The sequence below is a fragment of the Rhipicephalus microplus genome, chromosome X (genome assembly GCF_043290135.1).
Source record: "Rhipicephalus microplus isolate Deutch F79 chromosome X, USDA_Rmic, whole genome shotgun sequence".
NCBI lineage: Eukaryota > Metazoa > Arthropoda > Arachnida > Ixodida > Ixodidae > Rhipicephalus > Rhipicephalus microplus.
In genome coordinates, this window is record NC_134710.1 from 51,345,515 (window position 1) to 51,360,444 (window position 14,930).

General features: G+C 49.1%; 1 protein-coding gene across 2 annotated transcripts in view; it reads right to left on the reverse strand.

Annotated features, from left to right (window-relative positions):
- Window positions 1-2,530: 2,530 nt before the first annotated feature.
- The window catches only part of LOC119176032 (uncharacterized), a 113,412-nt gene continuing 101,012 nt past the window's right edge, over window positions 2,531-14,930 (reverse strand). For both annotated transcript variants that reach the window (XM_037427140.2, XM_037427141.2), the window contains 2 exons: window positions 8,754-8,898; window positions 2,531-8,104 (listed from right to left, as the gene is read on the reverse strand). In XM_037427140.2, the coding sequence (XP_037283037.2) occupies window positions 7,323-8,104; window positions 8,754-8,898 (927 nt within the window). In that variant the 3' untranslated portion in view covers window positions 2,531-7,322. The remainder of the gene's footprint in view (window positions 8,105-8,753; window positions 8,899-14,930) is intronic.

Genomic DNA, 14,930 nt, shown 5'->3' on the forward strand with positions numbered 1-14,930 from the left:
GATCCCGTGACCGGCGGGTCAGTAGCCGAGTACCTATAGCTACTAGACCACCGCGGCGGGGCTCATTTGTACCTGTGGGTACGTTTCGTGCGCAGTTTTTGTTTAAACAGCACGTTAAGTGTCGAGCTGTAAACGTTGTTAGTTCGCTCTCGTCCTGTGTGTGTGCTGTTTTTGAGCGTCATTTGTGCATCAGCAGTGCACAGCACGTTTTTATCTGCTTGCCGTTCTCAGAGTTACAATCGAAATTGTTGCTACCACATTCATTGCTTCACCCACGCGGTGAAACTTCGACTTTTTTTTCTGTTTGAGCAGCGTGCTTTGGGTGTCGAGCTGTGACAGTTGTTTGTCCGCACTCATCCTTTGTATGCTCATTTCGTGCGTGCTTTCGTATTGAGGTGCACGCTGCAAGTTTCGAGCAGCTTGCCGTTCTTCACGTTACATTGCAATTTGTTGCTGCAGCATTCACCCCTTCGCCCTTGTGGCGAAACAATGCACAATGAACGCTCAACTACCTCTGCGAGGGCACGTTTCACTTTTGTGTTAGACCGATTCTTGAAAGGAGGGATTAACCACGTTTTTTTCCCTTCATCTCCGATCATAACGTGTAATTAATGATGTGACCTCACGCACAACAGCTCAAAACCGTGTTGGTGCTGATGTTGTACCCCACTTAAAACTTCATTTTAGCGACGAGGATTGAGTGCGTTCGCATCCATGACACACGTATTTCTTCTAGCACGAGTCATCGTGAAAACGTAGATGTTCGCATTTAAAAGAGTAAGTATATTTCATGGCGGTTACCTACGACTATGAAAACACCATATTTGCGGTGTTCAATATGGGACTATTGAAATCGCAACTACCACTCGATCGCTTTCAGAATAGAACAATCCAATCACGTGAGTTGGGGGCCCACATTCGTTCTCGACCTTGATTTGAAGGCATAACTAATTTTTATATAAGTAAAAATGAAACCTACGAGTATGAAACAAAATGACCGCCATGGCAAGATGTGGGTGTCCCCCTTGCGATACATCTGGATGACGTCACTATACTCACGGTCAACGTTTTTTTGGAAATGAAGAGAAGGCTACGGAGCCAAAGTGGGTGTGTGCCACCGCTGAGGAATATAGTCCCAAAATCGTGTGAGTGTTTTCCGTGTGAAAATAAAAATTATTACTTCAATAATGTTCTAAGAGATACTGTTTTTAAAGAAACGCAGCACGCACTGAGGAAATATTCATACTTGTTTTGAGAGAGGTCAGCCTGAGCTAGTGATCCTTAGCCTGCCACTCTACACAGGAGATTTGCTTTACTTGATGCAGTGCCATTTCGAATTTTCGCATGTGTAAAAACGTCGCACGTTCTACGTGCACCTCAGTCAAAACGGCGTCTTCGTCTTCAGGTCGCCTTCCGGATGTTCGGACAACTCGCCGAAGGAGCTAGAGTTACTGTATATGACCATATGCAATAACCCTATAGCTTCTCGTAGAGTTACACTATATATGCTACCGACACGTGCCTCGGAGCCATAATAGGTAGCAGGAGGAGGAAGGGAAGAAATGAAAGGCAGGGAGAGGGTGCTTCGAAACTCATCAAAGCAGCCCGTGGCAACCATCCAGCACAGGACATTCTCCCGTGCCTGAAGGTGGACGCAGGCGCAAACACGCAACAATGCTCAATTGAGCGCAAGTCTAGACGTGATCCGAGAGTAGCTTGTGCGCACCGAGATTTTTCGTGCGTCAACTTCCCAGACAATTAGTAACGAAATCCAGATCAAGCATAATGAATTCGATAACACTAAGCGATGCCTGGCAAAGACTTTTGCTCGCGAGGCGCGAAAGAGACAAGGAAAGCCTAGACTACTGATCGGCGGTATTGACTATATGTTAAAAAGGTGTTGCATGCCCCTTTTAACTCGCGCTAGTGGCCGCCATCGAGATATCGTTGTATATTTGTGTTGAGGTGTTGTGACAGCGGTTGTATGCACAGTTCTGTACCTGCCCGTGAGAACATGTATTTGTTTCACTTTCAGCGCTCTTACCTGCGGGGAAGCTTACTTAGTGTGATGTGACGTCGCTGGGAGCCGGAAGATCGATCCTGAAATGACGTCTTTCCTGGGTGCACCTTGGCCGCCGAGCAACGGTGGTATGTGACGGCAGAGAGGCAAAAATTACTTACTGTCCTCGAGGGCTCGTTCACAGCTACTGCCTTCCTACGACATGCAATATCTACACAACCCCTCCCCGAACCCATTCGCCTCCCTGAAAAAAATACAACACTAAAATGCGAGAGAGAAAGAGAGAGAGAGAGAGAGAGAGAGAGAGAGAGAGAGAGAGAGAGAGAGAGAGAGAGAGAGAGAGAGAGAGACGTGATTGCACGAAGAGAAGAAAAGGCGCCAGTTCGTGCAACCCTTGAAGTAGAACGGCTCAGCGCCTTGGGGAAGGGTATGTCATGCGGATGGAGAAATTCGCTCTGTGACGCGCACAAAAAAAGTAACGCTATACAGATGAATAACACCATGGAAGACTAGTTTTGAAAACGCTCAACGCATCGTTTATTTAACAATGTTACAATCGTAGTCTGTGATTTTATATATTCAAAAATACGCAAGAATTTTTTTTTAAATACACGCAAGAATGAGGCTCACGTTCGAAACAAGCACAAAAGTGGGGACACTTGTGGGGAATGTGCGTATGAACAAGTGAGTCTAGAACTGCACGGTGCTTTCCGTGGTCAGTGAGAGGGGACACGTGCGAGATGGATTTAAATAGAAAGGGAAATAATGCGAAGGAGCAAAGAAATGTGGACAGTGGCGACGCGTTTCGGTGCTCTTCCCCCTCTCGGATCGAGATCAACGGCTAAGTAGAAGCTAGCCGCATGTCAACCATTTCAATGCAGAGTGTTTACGCTACAATGAGACTGCTGGGAACCTTGCCTTCCCTGCGAGTGCTAGCCTTAGACTGCCTCTCTCAATTTTCTGTTAAAAAACAAGTGCATTCTTGAAAGATTATGCTCTTCAGAAACAATCGTCATCTTTCTCGCGGGAACTTTCCTTAACTCAGTACATTCCTGTTAACAACGTTGTATCCGGTTGTATTTCCGCACTTCGTTCATTACCTGAAAGTGTCGGGAGCACAACAATAAAGAAAGGAAGTGCGCGTTGTATACATACATTTATGCTAATGACGATCTCTCGGGTTTTACGTGCCAAAACCACGATATGATTTTCAGGCACGCCGCAGTGGGGGGGGGGGGGACTCTGGAATAACATCGACCACCTGGGTATTTTTAAGGTGCACCTTAATTGAAGCGCTCGTCTACGATTATTCTAAGGACGAATAAACTCAAAAATATTTTCCTTGCATAGCAGCGCAAGCAGAAGCGCACTTACTTTTTGTCAGTTCAGTAGCTTGACTACTTAGGTTAAAACCCCATTTCCGCGAGCGCGAAGCAAATGATATTTTTTGATGAAATAAAATCTTTCTGCGGGTACGACTTCGGTTTTTGAGAAAAAAAAAGTGTGGCCTACGACTACAACAGCGGGCTGGTTATGCATTACTGCCTCGACAAAGCGAGTGAACGGGCATGCTTATATTATTGCATCCTTAATGTGCTCTTTCCTATCTCTTCTCAGTCTTTCTCCTGTCGATCGTCTCACTGTGCGTCTGCACTCTAATTACTAGGCTGTTGTGAGAAAGCTTCGAAGTGTCACGTGGCCTGATCGAAGACTTCCTGGATGTCAAGCTTCCACTTGGCGCGCGTTTTGAATTGGTAGCAGTTAAAATAAAACGTGTCATTAAATCTGCTGCGCGATCTCTGAATAGGTCATTTATGAGATATCCAAGTCGCAATGATGCTTCTGAGACAATTCATCGACACGATATGCCGAGTGACCGATGGGAAAAGGGACCAACATGTTCAAAAGCCATTGAGAGATGGGGGAACAATCCTGCGCCCTTCTATTCGAGATGCAAATCATGCACTGCAGTAAACGCACATTGCGTACAGCGAACACGATGTGTACGGTACAGTACAGTCTTTCGCATTTTGAAAAATTTTTCATCGCACCAAAAAGAAACGTGTGGTTCGTCATTCGCTTACGCTCGCTAAAAAAAAAAAAACAGTCATAATTGAAGCAAGCTACACGTAAAGCTTGCACTGGTCACGTGAAGCCGCCGCTGGTCCAGCGAAAGGCACCACTATAGGATCCAGTGGCGCGCCAACTGTTAGCTGATCGCCACTGTGACTTCATTTACACCAACTCGACGCAACGCATGTTGAGTCTGAAGCCGTGCTGACCCAGCCAGACTCGACCGAGTTTACATACACTGATAAACAAGATGTAGGAGAGCACGCTCAGCGGACAGGGTGGTCTTCTTTGTCGTCTTCTGTACGCGGAACGTCTGACCCTTGAATTGTTTGCTACGTAGCAATATCATCAGTCGGGATAAAGTTTGATGGGCGAGTTACCCAAACTCGCATTGACGCTCAGATTGCTAGCGTTATGAGCCGGGTTTTGATCCTTCAGGCCGAGTCAACACGCATCTGTCCAGTTCGCTTCACTAGGACTAAGTGTGTCGGAAGCGTCACTTGGCGTGTATATAGTGTAGCTTCATGTACTGGCTGTGAACAAGGCTTGTACAGCATCTCAAAAGCAGCGACAACGGTTACAGTTAACAGCCTTTGCACTATCCACTACAAGTTAGTTGAGTACTTCAGGACGATGTTCACATGAAATTGTGCGCTCTATTGCTACGCTTTGTCGCCAAATGTCTACAAACAAAAGAGCACCGGCATGACCCTTGCCATATTCACATAATCTAACGGTCGATTATGTTTTTCCACCCTTATGCGCATCAGTCTCAGCAGGTAGGGCTGTGAATACTTAAAATGTCATGTGTATCGTGAGTCACGGCACAAACTCAAGCGGCGATCCCAACAGCGCATGGAAGAAAGCGCAGAGAAACATCGCTCGGAAAGCGTTTTGGACGGGGGCAACAAGTATCAGTTACCTTAGAACAAATGCACCCACTCCGATTGGACGAGCCTCAGGACGGATTTAATGCACATCAGAAAAAAAGCGCGGGAAATTCGATGACACCTAACGGTTGCAAACAGGTCCCCCGTATCGTAGTTTCCTCCTTTTTCAGCAGGTACGAGGTTGGTAAGTACAAAACACTTGCTGCACAGCATAAATGTGAACGTCCCAGGAATGCATAAGGCACCGAATGTTCGCACCCTTTAGCAGGAGTGGCGCGACAATATTTTTCCTCTAGGGAAAATTGGGCGCGTGGAAGAATGGCCGCTACATTGCGATGTATACCTGTATTTCTGCAGTCCATCAATGTAGCACTACTGAACCGCACAACCTTAAAGGGGAACTGCTGTAAGGTCAGCTTTCAGCTGCACCAGCGTGGGGTGGGGTTTGAATTTCTAGAGGCAGGTTCAAAACTTTCTAGAGGGTCTTTACCCCTGCCCCTTTGGTGCAAGCCTTTTAATTTAACGGTCAGAGAACTCTCGTCCCTGTCTTGTCAGCGAAGGAAACGATAAGCATGGTACGAATGAGCATGAGATATCTCAGGGTCACCAAGAAATCTAGCGGCTAAGAGAATTAGCAGCTTTGCCAAAATTGTTTCAACTCTGACCAGCAAGTTCAGCCTATATGATATTTCGATGGATCAAGTCTTCAAAGGGAACGAGGTAGAAGAATACAGTCACACTGAAATCGAATTTGAAAGCAAACGAACATTCGAAAACTTTTCTTCTGTCCACCGTGTTCCCTTGAACATGGTCGAAATAACAACGTGGGTACACAACCGGTCAGTATCAATTTCACTCTTCGGATCGGAAAACCGTGGTGACTATGAAATGTGGGTCAGATTTTATACAGCCGTGCCCCTCAGAAATGGTACGTTGCTCAGTGAGGACTTAACAGGTCCCTTTAGTCTCGTTATTGGTGCTTTAAAACACTGCCGCACGGAGGAACGCACGTGCGCACAGCCTCAACTGGTGGTTCGAAGAGTGAAATGCACGAAAAGCGACGACGAAGAATCGCCACGTGCGTAGCTCTCTCGCTCACAAAAAATTCTCCTTAATTAGCTGCGACACAATCCAGCTAAGGACCGTGCATATCGGGGAAACGCTAGGGAGAAGCAGCCACACTACTTGCGCATGCGCAGTCACACTATCCTTACACAGCGCGCCGCCAGAGGCGGGGAAAAAGCCACAGGCTGGAAGAGGACAGGGAAAGCCTGATCAGGTACTGGCTCAGTGCGGAGAAGATGGGGGAAAGTGCCAGAAGTAAAAGCCACTTGGAATGGTTTGTACTAGAATGCCCACAGCCCCGATGCGCGTGTACACGCGAAATACACACACACTTACATAAAACATACACACACACACGCCGACACACACATATATATACTCATATCTATATATATGTATATCAAGGCTCGTAGTGAACCGCCTGGTTCGAATGCTTTTATCACAGTGGGAATAGAAGAAACATTAAACGCTTAAAAACAACGACATTTCGAAACATGCGTATGAAGGCCTCTCTTGGAATGGTTGGTGAATTTTGTACAATGATGATTCAGGCCACCAGTGAGCAGCGATTGTGTTCGTGGCACAGCAATTTGGACGGGGAGGCTGCGCGACGAGACCAGGGCCTTTGGCGCCAGCGACGACCCTGTTAGCAACATCGTCTTCTGGCGGGACTCTCGGACAAGCACTGTAGCTGCACGGAGCAGGCACTGATGGCAGCACGAGACGTAATACTGGTGGCGGCTCGGACCGGACGAGTCGCCCAGCCAATGGCGTCCCGCCAAAGGACACTCCTGTGACGCCATCCCTCGGGTAGGCGGCGCAAAAGACAAGAGTGGAGGAATGTCTTACGAAAAGGCACAACTTTTGGTAGCGATGCAGAATGTTCGGTGGTCCAAGTCTGAGAAGGGCAAATAGGAACATTGGAAACAGGATACGCGAAGACGAGGAGGAACGAGTTAGAAGACCGACAGATCGCAACGAGACGCTTGGCTGTCTTCTGCAATGCCCTTAGTGAATCGGGAGAGGGATAAAACACAGTAAAAAGACAGATGGGGCCACAGTGGTCCCTACTATTACAAAGAGCAGGCTCACACAAGTTTCCCTGTCGTTCTCTCTATCTCTGTGGTCCATAAGCGTCCTTCTGTAGGGGGCATATATTACACAGTATTACAGCTCTCGGCACACGCACACAAACAGGCACACACACTGCGAACTTTGTTCCGGCGGCGAGTCCCTATGAACACGTGGACGGCTGGTTAAAGGGGCTGGGGGCATCACTTCTTGGCGCTCCGCAGATCGAGTGGGATCTCAGCGCCGGAAGAACATGGCGCCTGCAGCGCGGGCTTGACGTCACTGTCCGGGGTGTCAAGCTCTTCGGCGTGACCGCCGGCAGGCGAGGCACTCGGGGAGCACGGCTTGCGCACCGAGAGGTCGATGGGTCGCTCCTGCTCGGGCAGGTCGGCCAGGCACTCGCCATTTACGAGCAACGTCGACGGGTGAAGTAGGTCCCGGTATGGCTTCAGGGCCCCGAAAGGCATAAAGCGCGGCGAGTAGGGATACGCCATGGCACCACCAGCGTCGGCGAAAAACTTCGACAGGCCGTTGTGCGACACTGGGGCTTTGCCGAAGAAGACGCCTGCGCCAGGGTGGAAGAAGAACTTGCTCGGATGCAGTGGCGAGATCGGCGATACGGGCGACATGGAATGGTAGGCCAGCGCATCCGCGTTGGTCGGGCTCTCGCCGTTCGATGACTTGGTTTCAAAAGCCGATGGCGTGGATGCGAACGTGCTGGCCGACGACGATGGCGGAGGATAGGACGCTGGTGACGACGGCGGCTTGTCCGAAGACGAGAGTGGCGAGCTGGCGCCATTGCCTTCTTCGGCCTTGGCGCCGAAGCCCCCCAAAACGTCCTTGTCGTAGAGCGCCGTGAGCTGGTGCGCCGACGCGGCTGCGCCCAGTTGGTGGTGCTGTTCGGCGATGCGGGAGCTCATCTCCGCCTGGTCCTGGATCAGGCAGTGGATCTTGAACCAGTTGGATCGGCGCCCGTATCGGGACCCTGCAAGTGGTACTTCATCATCTACGTGATCGCGTATGGTGTGCTAGCCGTGTAAGGCTGACATATTGTGAATTCGGACAATGTGATACTTACCGGTGGTTTTACACACTCTTGACGACCAGATCAAATTACGCCGCCACATAATATAAACGAAAAAAGGTTAAAGAAAACTATCGCTGCGCACAAAATTGCCCAACTGTGCTCCTTAGTCCACTCTTTGTCTTGGTGATTACAACGTCCTGACTTACAATTCGCTTTCACAAACAATTACTTTGCACAGCAAGGCCTACCATCCCGTCGCTATGTCTACGTGTGACAACAAATTTGGGAGGTAAGAAGCGAAAACACGTCTGGCCAGTTCTCGGAGAATAATAGTCAATTCACAGGCAGCGTGGGTGGGTGGTCAATTCCACAAGGCAATTACATTCACATTTATTTTACTGGAGACCGCTGTGGACACACATTCGTTTCGTGACCCATCTGAACAACATTAGACCGGACGCAGGCTAGATTTTATTTCGAAGAAGGGGTGCCGACCCTCTATGTGTATGTTCTCGCGCGTGTTTGTATGTGTACATATGTATGTGCATACACAAAACTAAAAATTCTCGAGAGGGTTAAGAACTTGCTCATCGCAGCTAATACATACCGCTTTTGGACATGCCGACCATGAGACATTTCTTGAGTCTACAGCTCTTGCAGGAGGTCCTGTTCTTCTTGTTGATAACACACTGGCCGCTGTTCTTGCACTCGCCAAGAGCTGCAAGGTTGTTGTACGTCCGGCCGAAGAAGGACTGCAGAGAAAGATTTAAAGTCATTTAGACAGCTTTGCTTTAATACTGTGCCGCACTGACTGAACTGTTTCATGATAAATAAAATGCTAAGAGAGATGGAGAGGGAAAAGTAGATAAGATAAAAACAGTCGGCCGGTATCCTGGCAGACTTGAAGAGAAAGAAATGAACGTGAGTAGGTCACGTCATAAGGACAGATCAGCTATGGTCAATCAGAATGGATAAAGTGAGATTGCAAGTGCAATCGAGGTTGAAAAATGGTCAGCGGCGAAATTAAAAAATCAAGAACCCCAAGGGGTCGATATTTCCGGAGCCCTCCACTACGACGTCTCTCATAAATTCATATGGCGGTTTTGGGACGTTAAACCGCGCATATCGATCAAAGGAATGAATAAATTCGCAGGCATGAAATGTAATTAGATAGCGCGGGACAAGGTGTGTCCCGCAGGAGGGGACACACCACTGGGAGGGAACTGCGTCTTGCAGTAGCCACTAGAGTGACGACTGCGAGACCATGTCTATACGAAGACGACGCCCCGATTGGCGTGCATCATGACGCGGTGGCATACGGCATTGCGAAACTGCAGCGGACACATTGAGTGGTATGCTTCGCTAACTACAGGTGAACAGAGAAGACACTAAGAAAGCAAAATCAGACGGGACGCCAAACATCAACACCAGGTTAGGTCTCTAAAAACGCAAATACGGAAATGGAAGTCAATGTGCACGCGTGCACAAAGGAAGTAAAAACAGCTGGATGGAGCTCCACGCCACAGTCTTGAAGTACAGTCGAGAAGTATATTCATGGGAAATATGACCTCACCCTGCGATAAGAAAACGGTAATTCCTAGCTGCTGAGCGCGCGGAGAGTAAGGGCGTTCAACGGGCAAGAGTAGAGCGGATGGCAAGCACCGACCATGACGAGGGCGCCACCACAAAACAACGCTAACAAAGCAGTGCATGTTGTAGCTCCGGAAGTCGTCGGCGTAAACAGTGCCGGAAGAGACGGTCAGAAGAAGATGACTTCTGAAGAGAAAGGCAGAATCGACAGAAGGTGCATTCAGACGACAGAACGAATCCGGTATTGTAGAGGTTGATAGCGGTACAATTTTATTTCTGATCCTTTTGTGCGCGTGCCTTTTGCCAGCAGCGTGCCCTGAATGACGGAGGTGCCATATCGAACGTTACACGTGCAAACTTGCCCGGGGATGTCCCGATTTTCCAGTCTTGGGGTACTTTACCGTTCGGCTCTAAATGCGAGGGCCCTTTCGCCCCAGGAATGCGGTACGGGTCTAGCGACCTCTGCGGGTATGACGGGGCCACCGCGCGCTGCGCAATGTGGGCCGGCGACGCTGGCTGCTACGAGGCAGCAGTGCTTTCGCGAGGCGCCGAGGTCGCGACCGGCGTGCGCCGTGTTTGCGCCGCTCAAACAGCCGTCGAAGCGAGCGCAGTGCACCGGGGGTCTCGACTCTACGCGGCGTCCTCGAACTTGCGCAAACAGCGTCGGGCGCAGGTGGCCGACCTGAGTAGCCGCGCCGATGGTCTGGTCGCCCTGGTCAAACAGCCGCCCGGGCGCCGTTAAAACGAGCGCGCTTCCCTTTAACGAGCGCCGCCGCTACTGGTGGCGCGCGCGAGCACCTGCGGCCGATTAATTGCTTTGGTCAGTCGCGCATGAACGCCCGCGGGCTGCATCGGCACGGCACACGCTCCACTGGCTTCATTCAAAGGCGCGCGCGCGTTCCCCATTCACCGGCAGCCAAGTTCAAGGTGGCTGCGCCGCGTGGGAACGAGTGTCCGCGACCGCAAGTTGGCCCCCGTCCGAAATCGGCGAGCGCAAGTCCAGCGAACGCACTTCCGATGCTGTGGCGCTCACACGCGGGAGGTATACATGGAAACAACCTTAGCTGAACGCGACGACCAACACTTGGGAATTCGGAAAGCCCATCTCAGCCATACATAAACAACGTGTAAATTTGCTCGGCGTGAGAATAGAAGAATCGGGAATCTATTTGTCAACCTCAGCAGGTCGTTCAAACGCATCTACAGCTCTCACCTCCGCAAACGTTCGGTGTATTGTCACCCGAAAACAATCTCTTCTGCAAGTAAAATGAAAAAAAAAAATGAAGAAAGTACAGGAAAAAATCATCGACGGTTACGATATTGCCTAACGCTAATTAAACAGTATCGCGGGCTAGCGCAGCTGAGTAATTAGGCAGAGTGCAGCTGTTTAGGTGTTTTGATATTGCGATAAGTTCATGTAAACAATTTGAGAGAGACATGTATGTCCGTAGAGTTGCACAGCATTTTTTTTTATTTTCCACAGCTCGTTCTCTCTTTCTCTATCTCTAAGGAACGCTTGTCTGACAGTGTTATTGCAAGGAAAGAACCCTTGTGGTCGGAGAAGCGAGTGGATATGTTCGACTTTGTGCGCAAATGCCTGGTCCTCAAAGATGAGGTATGCAACTGTTTGGCGAGGTCGTCACATCAGTGCGATCAGTTAGCAGGAAGAAGAACGCGATCTTCTCGAGCATAAGTGGTAGGAAGGTCTTTCTTGTCTTTATGTTTATAATAAAGTCACTCGCGGGATCTTCACGGCGACGCATTATTTGACTTTTGCATCGTGTCGGAGATGTAGAGCCTCTTGCTCGGGCAACTCGCTCAGCAGTGGCGGCAGACGACGCATTCTCACGAGTTGCATCACACATTGTTTATAGAAAGAACTGAAAGAGACTATTTTGAATGTAAATTCCGCTCAGGGTTGGCACTGGTGGCTACTTTTCGCCATATTGGCGAATTTGAGAGGCCCGCGGTGATCTAAAATCATATATGAACGGCGGCATGGCTAATTTTTTGGCGATTTTCGAATTAGGTGTTGATTGAGTTATGCATTCGATACTTAGTGTCTTCAAAACAAATGGCCGACAAAGCTGTTTCTATTTTTCGTAGCTTCAGACCTACCGGTACAAGGCGCACTTGAACGCACAATTTAGTATGTCGGTCGTGTTTCTCGTCTGTATCTCCTAATTACCCAGAAAGGTAGTGGCGCACTGGTGCGAACGCCAGCAATTTCCCATCAAAATTTATGTCAGTGGACTGCTTCGCGTACGGCGAGGCTGTGGTGTCATATTATACGTTTTCAGGTTCTTTTAGTTGTTCTTCAGAGTTTCGCTTCTAAAGTGGCTATATAGGAGACGGTAAGGCTGCGTGTTCATACCACAGCTTCAACTGTCGGGAATGGCTTGTCAACTTTTTCCGTGCTGTAGTACCACCCTAGTTTTGTATATTGAGCTTAAATTTGTTTTTAGGATACTTTTTATATGAGTCAACCTTCTTTGGGCCACCTTCAGAAATCGCAGTGAGGTAAATGTACATCGTAAGCATGACCACCCATAAAGTACTGTGCGGGCATTGCGATGGTTACTCAATAATTCCGCATTTATTTCTGTTGTTTTGTAATTGGGTTATTCGATTATTGGATACATGATTCCACGGTAATGAAATTCTCTAAATCAGTAGGAAGGCTACGCACGTCAATCTCTTGTTGTAGGGATAGCTTTATCCGGCGTTCGCTACAACGGAAGCCATTACAAGCTGTTTTTATGAGGCGCTAGCATTCAGGGACGCTGCTAGTGCATGCATGCTATTTTTTAGGGCTCCCATGGTGAAGTAGGTGATATGACTGGCTTTGAAAAACGTCAATATAATTTAGGTCTTATGGTTTCTACCGCACTCCTTGCGGCTATACATAATTAGGAATTTTTATTACTAGCCATGCTACACATGTATAGACTGCCGACTTTTTGGGCGAAATTTGGAGGAAAATGGCGACTTTTCGCGACATTTCGCTCGTCGCTTGGCGAACTTCCCTCGAAAGTCAGAGGCAACCCTGACTCCGCTTCACACGACGTGTGCAACGTTGTGGAACTTGGACCAACGCACGCCTTTTTCCTTGCTTGCCCGATTTGAGCGGCACATACAATGTTTTGTTGGACATGTGGCACTACTCGTTCATGTGGCACGCACTCGTTCGCGCGGTTAACGCCACCGCCGGCGACGCCGCTCAACGCAGGATCTGTGCTCTAAAACGAGGAAGCACTAACTATTAAGGCGCGTTCGCGTAATAAACAGCAGCCGATATTAAATGAACTGTGCATACAGTTGATGAGCAACACCCGTTCCGCCCTCCCGACTATTCATCGCACTTGGTGCTATCTTTGCAGAGAGAGAAAGTCGTGGTAGCATGAACAGGTATACGCCCTATAGCTTGCAGTCATCAGGTAGGCTTGCCTTCGAGGCTTGCGCGACCGCAGAGGAAGCTGAACGACGGCCACCGAAAAAGAGCGCCTCTCGGGGCGTCATTATTAATGCGGCGTGACCCACCTAGTTACGGGTCGCGCCTCTTCGATACATTCCCGTGCCACTCTCCGCTGGCGCATCCGCCGCCTCGTCGCTTTCGTCAGTGGCAGCCGATGTATGTGCCCCGTCAACACTACGCCTGCACAACGCTCCGAAGGTCACCCTCCCGCCATGTTCCCGGCACATCGACGCCGATTGGCAGCCCAGTGACCTGCAGCGCGCGAGTGGTCCTCGGCGCGCGCCTTGTGAAACCACGAGCGAAGCGCCTGAAATATTGCACACCCACACCGGTTCGCAAATGTTTCTGCCGCGCCGTTGCCTATACGGTATGAGGTCATTCCGAAATGAACGCAAGAATTATGCGCTCGAGCTACCTCTGACACTCTTCAGTTTTCTGATTAGGAACTCAAGGCAAGAAGCCCCAAGGCATCGAATAGATGCGAAATCGGCTGTCTCTGATGGGGCTAACTTTGGAGTAATTGTATCTAGAACAAGAAATCACTTACGGTTCTTCCGCGCATCTACATGTCTTCAGGAACTTCATGGCCCATGAAAAGTTTTTTGTGCCTATCCAAATCTGGATTCGTTCCGTCTTCTGAATCTACCATAATGGTGCATTCAGACGACAGAACGAATCTGGATTTGTATAGGTTCATGCCACGCCACGTGTTCTCACAACAGCGATTCTTTTCATCCGCGCCTCGTCTGCGCGCACCTCGAGGACTTTTGGATGAGCCCAACCTGACACGGGGATTCTGGCGGCGTATTGTCATAGCTCTAGTAGACTAACAGGCTGGCAACCAGTACACTTTTCTTAGAACTGCTTCAGCCGCCCCACTTTCCTCAGATTCTCGCAGTTGGTTTCAAGTAACGTTGGTTTCAGCTGTGCTGGCGCTTAGTTTCGTTGATTTCTGTGGCTGTATTCAAAGGCGGTCACCTCTGGAATATCACTTTTAATGAGCCCTGATTGCCAAGTTGGAAAGTAGTGGGCAAGTTGTCACTTTAGTCGTTCCACACGCAGGGTTCCACGGCAGATGAAGAGGCACTGTCGCCGAAAGCGGTAGTCTCGAAACATGGCCGATGTTTGAACACTACATTTAAGATGCCAACTGAATGATAATGTGTAGCCGTACAATATGCACAATCGGTGCCTGTCATCAGCAAAAGAAAGAAAAAAAAAAGAAACCACTGATATCGGCGCATCACTCCCTTCGTATGCGGGACCCCATACGTGACATAAGCGATGTCAGTCTTCAGAACCTCATTGTAAAGCACATTTTCCCTCCCATTCCACTAACAACACCGTTTTCACCTAAACAAGTTACAGTCCTTGACAATGCTCGACAAAGCTTTGTGAGCTTCGCGTTGTGTCTTTCAAACCGGTCTGCTGGCAGCGGGCACAAGGGAGAGCAGAGGCTGCTGCGCTCGAGAGTAATCCGGCTTTCATCTTCTACGACACTATCCGTCGTGTGGATGCGCCTGCAAGTGGATCATCTGTGGATTAGCCATCCAGGTACACGAGCGATTCGGATTCGGTCCGTCGTCTGAATACACCACTAGCGTGAGATGACGCAACAAAGTAACTAAAGACATCCCAAACGCACATTCAGCGACGTGCGACGTTATCGAAAAAAAAAAAAAAAGTCTGATAGTCTGCGCTGGCTAATTAACGTCTCCG